This window comes from Moschus berezovskii, chromosome 14, assembly GCF_049115385.1.
Source record: "Moschus berezovskii isolate FMDL1 chromosome 14, NW_MosBer_1.0, whole genome shotgun sequence".
Classification (NCBI taxonomy): domain Eukaryota; kingdom Metazoa; phylum Chordata; class Mammalia; order Artiodactyla; family Moschidae; genus Moschus; species Moschus berezovskii.
The window spans coordinates 82,367,416-82,372,187 of record NC_142473.1 but is presented as its reverse complement, the minus strand read 5'-3'; the positions used below and the strand labels follow the sequence as shown (position 1 = coordinate 82,372,187).

Below are 4,772 nucleotides of genomic sequence, written 5' to 3'. Positions count from 1 at the left end.
GGCATATACTCACTTGCATAGTCAACAACACAGGATATGGATATAATAGGCATAATTTCAAACATAATTCAATTTCGAACATAATTTCAAATCAGCTTGATTCTGAAATTTTTTGATGATTTCTCAACTTTCACAATGACAGTAAGAATTCTTCTCTGAGAGTGACTGGTCGTTTCTTTCCCTAGGTTCTTGTATCCTCCATCCACAATTGCTCATTTTTTCCAGAGATTTTTCAGAGCATTTTTCACCTCTGCATTTCTCAGGGTATAAATCAGGGGGTTGAACATGGGTGTCAAAATACAGTAAAACACAGCCACTATTTTGTCAATGGGCAAAGTGGATGACGGCCGCATGTAAATAAATATACAGGGCACGAAGAACAAAGCAACAACCGTGAAGTGGGCCCCGCAGGTGGAGACGGCTCTGCGCCTCCCCTCTGCACTGTGGGACCTCAGGGAGTGCAGGATGACGAGGTAGGAGGCAGCCAGCAGGAGGAAGTTCAACAGGCAGATCACGCCACTGTTGGCCACCACCAGCAGCCCGATGGCATAGGTATTGGTGCAGGCAAGTTCCAGCAAGGGGTACAAGTCACAGACAAAGTGATTGATCACGTTGGGCCCGCAGAAGGGCAACTGCAGGACCAGCAGGAGCTGGACCAGGGAATGCAGGAAACCCCCCAGCCAAGCCAGCCCCACCAGCAGGGCACAGAGATGCCTGGTCATGACGGCCGTGTAGTGCAGGGGCTTGCAGATGGCCACGTAGCGGTCATAGGCCATTACTGTGAGCAGGATGATCTCAGTCCCTCCTAATAAATGGGCAACAAAGAACTGAGCCAGGCAGCCCTCAAAAGTGATGGCTCGCCCCTCATACAAGGAGTCAGCAACAAGTTTGGGAGTCATACATGTGGAATAGCAAATATCAATAAAGGACAAACACGAGAGGAAAAGGTACATAGGCGAGCCCAGGGCAGGGCTGAAGATAACGCTGATCACGATGAGCAGGTTGCCTCCAACAGAGACCAGGTAGACGATCAAAAAGAACACAAACAACACCCTCTGCACCTGGGGGCTTTGTGAGAGTCCCAGCATGAAAAACTCCGTGACATTTCTTGGGCTATCCATGAATCGTGCGCTGCCACAAGAACTTGGGTGAAAAGAGGTTTACCAAGAAAAAATTGTTACTACCTCTTATAAGACATTTGAAAAATAAAAAAAGGGGGAATTCAATGTGCAATACAATTAAACCAAATCCTGAATCCCAAAGCAAAAACATACACATTATTTTCTGCACTGCAGTAATTTTCCCAAAGTACAAAGCTAAATCACAGACAAAATAACTCTGCAAAATATTACATCTCTTGCTTTGTAACCATTAAAAATAAATTCTCATTTTTTTAGATTGATATCTTCAAGGAGTCTTTTATAATAAAAATTTTATATATATATATATATACATATAAAGTTCATTCAAAATAGCCAGTTATGGGAAAATAATTTTCCTAAATATTTTTCATAGCCACACTTCCAAGTCCCAATTGTACTGTTCAATGCACCTGGTTGTCTTCTGTATTTCCTCCACCATCAACTATAACCATGGAAATTACCCTTGACTTTTCCCTTTACATCTTATAACACCGAAATGAATCAATGCAACTTTCCAAATCTTATTCCTTAACCTTCATCCGTTCATTTATTTATTCCATGAACATTTTTGAGTTCCTACCACACTGTGGGCTTCCCTGGTGGCTCAGACAGTAAAGAATCTGCCTGCAATGAGGGAGACCCAGGTTCGACCCCTGGGTTGGGAAGATTCCCTGGAGAAGGGAACGGATGCCCACTCCAGTATTCTTGCCTAGAGAATCCGTGGACATAACAGCCTGGCGGGTTCTCAAAGGGTCAAACACAACTGAGTAACAAACGCTTTCACTTCACTTTCACCACACCCAACCATAGTTCTCAGCACTAGATTTAGACTAATTATCTAAGTAATTGATGGTTGCTACAATAACTTCATAGCTGGTGTCTCCACCATCTTCCTCACCCAGACACCTGCTCAGTGGTCCACACTTCAATCACAATGATGTTTATAAAACAATCATCCAATCATGTCATTATCCAGTTTAAAATTCTTCAAAGACTCCTCTTTATATTCAAGATAAAATCTAAGCCTTTTAGTCTCATTACAAGTCCCTGGACCCTGCAAACCCATCCATGTTCAGCTCCGCTCCCTGTTCACTATTGTGGACTACCCTAAATTTCTGACCAAGTCACGCTCGTTCACAGCTCACTGCCTTCCATGTGTCATTCCATCACCCCACCTACTGCCCCATCCTACATACCCATTCCCGTTTCTACTGACTGACTCTTACACATGCTTCAACATTTCCACAAGGAAAATGATCTCTTCCCTCACCTTAGTCTGGATTATAAGGACTCCCACTGTACCCCTATATCATCTCCATCCTAGGCTTTTGCACACCGTGTTGTATTGGTTTTCCTCCACTCTCCCACCCTGCATTAGGAGTAGCTCGAAAGCAGAAGTTGTTTGTGCTTGGTATCCTCATTGCCACAGCTGGAGCAGTGTTCAATGAATATCTGCTGACTGACTAAAAAAATAAAGAAAACTTACAATACCTGGATCTAAGAAGGTTCATAGCTTCCTATTCGAATTTATATTACATTCTAACATGGCAGGGTGACAGAACAAATAGAATTCTTAACAGGTCATCTGGTCCGTATTTCTGCATCCTCTGGTCTTTCCTCCCCCTGCTTTGATGATATGTGTGTTAAATGCCTAAACAGGATTTTTAAAAGTTCCTGCTGAGAGAAAAAAAAATGCAGTGAGAAATTATCTATGATTTCATAATCTCTTCTTTGACTTGGAAATCTCCCACAATCCTCAGTGACCCAGGTTCAAAAACCGGATGAGGGATTTCATCTATTTATGGGCTACAGTAGACTTCTTAAATCATCACTTCCTATGTTTTCTGCTTAAAAATCTATTAAGAGTGTTTGTGACAATTTGACACACACATCTTCGGTTTTGACCTTGACATTCTAAGTAAGAAGCCCAAGTCACAGAAGCTAGGTGAACTCAGACCCCATATGTTCCCACCCTCAGCCTGTACCCCCTCCTACACCGTAAAGGGTCCCTCTCAGACCCAGAATACAAAGCCCATGGAGCCGACAGAGGAACAGACAAAGACAAAGCTGCTCACTCTGGTTTTTGTCAAGGTTGTGTATCAGCAAATCTTCTAAGGAAAGGTGGGGGGAGTAATTACAAAAATAAATCTGGATGATCAGACGAAGTCTAGAAAACATTTAAAGGAGATTAAAATATAACTCTCAGTACTGCCATCAAAAAGGAAAGTTCTCAATTTTCTAGCATTTTCCTTCCACTCTTTCTTCCATATATGGATTTTTGTTCACTTCTCACTTATCCTTTTGGAATCATGCAATATATGGAACAGTCCATTCTAAAGGAGATCAATCCTGGGTGTTCATTGGAAGGACTGATGCTAAAGCTGAAACTCCAATACTTTGGCCACCTCATGCGATGAGTTGACTCACTGGAAAAGAGTCTGATGCTGGGAGGGATTGGGGGTAGGAGGTGATGGGGACGACAGAGAATGAGATGGCTGGATGGCATCACCGACTCAATGGACATGAGTTTGAGTGAACTCCGGGAGTTGGCGATGGACAGGGAGGCCTGGCGTGCTGTGATTCATGGGGTGGCGAGGAGTCGGACACAACTGAGCGACTGAACTGAACTGAACTTAACTGAACTGAATATATGTAACATATAATCTTAATTAGCATTATAATTTAAACATTTCCCATATCATTATAAGCTCTTTAAACATTATTTTTAACAACTGCATATTATTCTTTCAAGTGGATGAATCTAACAATAAGTCATTGTTTCTAATACCAGGAAAACCTCAACATGCATTAATTTATTTCTGGGTTCCTAGGATAATTTCTCAAATGAATATACAATGTGAAAGCATGAACATGTTAGTCACTCACTCATATCCGACTCTTTGCAACCCCATGGACTGTACCCAGCCAGGCTCCTCTGTCCATGGAATTCTCCAGGCAAGAATACTGGAGTGGGTTGCCATTCCCTTCTCCAGAGGATCTTCTCGACGCAGGGATCGAACCTGTATTTCCTACATTACAGGCAGATTCTTTACCGTTTGAACTATCAGGGAAGCCCCAAATGTACAATAGAGTATTACAGATATTATAAAGACTTTTGACATCTCTAACCAAAAGGGTACTACTCCCAATTTACACAGCTATCACCAAAATATATTAGATTCTCTTTCACCCAGGCCAGTAATGGATACAGCAATTTATTTATTTGCTAAATTTTATCTTTCTTTTTTTCTTTTTGTTTGACCACTGCTGATAGCAAACAGCTTCCTGTGTTTTTCTATCAAATGTATTCTCTTTTTGGAAATTGTTAAAGTCATAAAGAGCAATTTGGAATGAACTTAGAAGCAACTTAGTAGGTGACTGATGTTCTCCAAGCTTAGCCTCTTAGGTGCAAACTCTTAAAATTTCTTGCCGAGCCAGTTTTGGAATTGGTTGAGAAAATTTCTTGTCCATATAATTGGCCTATTTGAATATATAACTCAGCATTTTATTAGGCACCATATCATTTCATCATTACAATGAGACTGAAAAGCAAATTTTATTTTCTCATTCATAGATGATGAAATTAAATGTCAGTGAAATCTCTTCTCATACTTACTATCCCAAGGCTAG

General features: G+C 41.4%; 1 protein-coding gene across 1 annotated transcript; it reads right to left on the bottom strand.

The window, feature by feature from the left end:
• Window positions 1–212: 212 nt before the first annotated feature.
• On the bottom strand, window positions 213–1,121 carry LOC129554129 (olfactory receptor 4C3D). The gene has a single exon (XM_055422759.2). The coding sequence runs from the start codon at window positions 1,119–1,121 to the stop codon at window positions 213–215; it is 909 nt and encodes a 302-aa protein (XP_055278734.2).
• Window positions 1,122–4,772: the final 3,651 nt, after the last annotated feature.

Coding starts and splice junctions, on each gene's coding strand:
- LOC129554129 (XM_055422759.2), bottom strand. CDS start 1,121: ATGGATAGCCCAAGAAATGTCACGGAGTTTTTCATGCTGGGACTCTCA.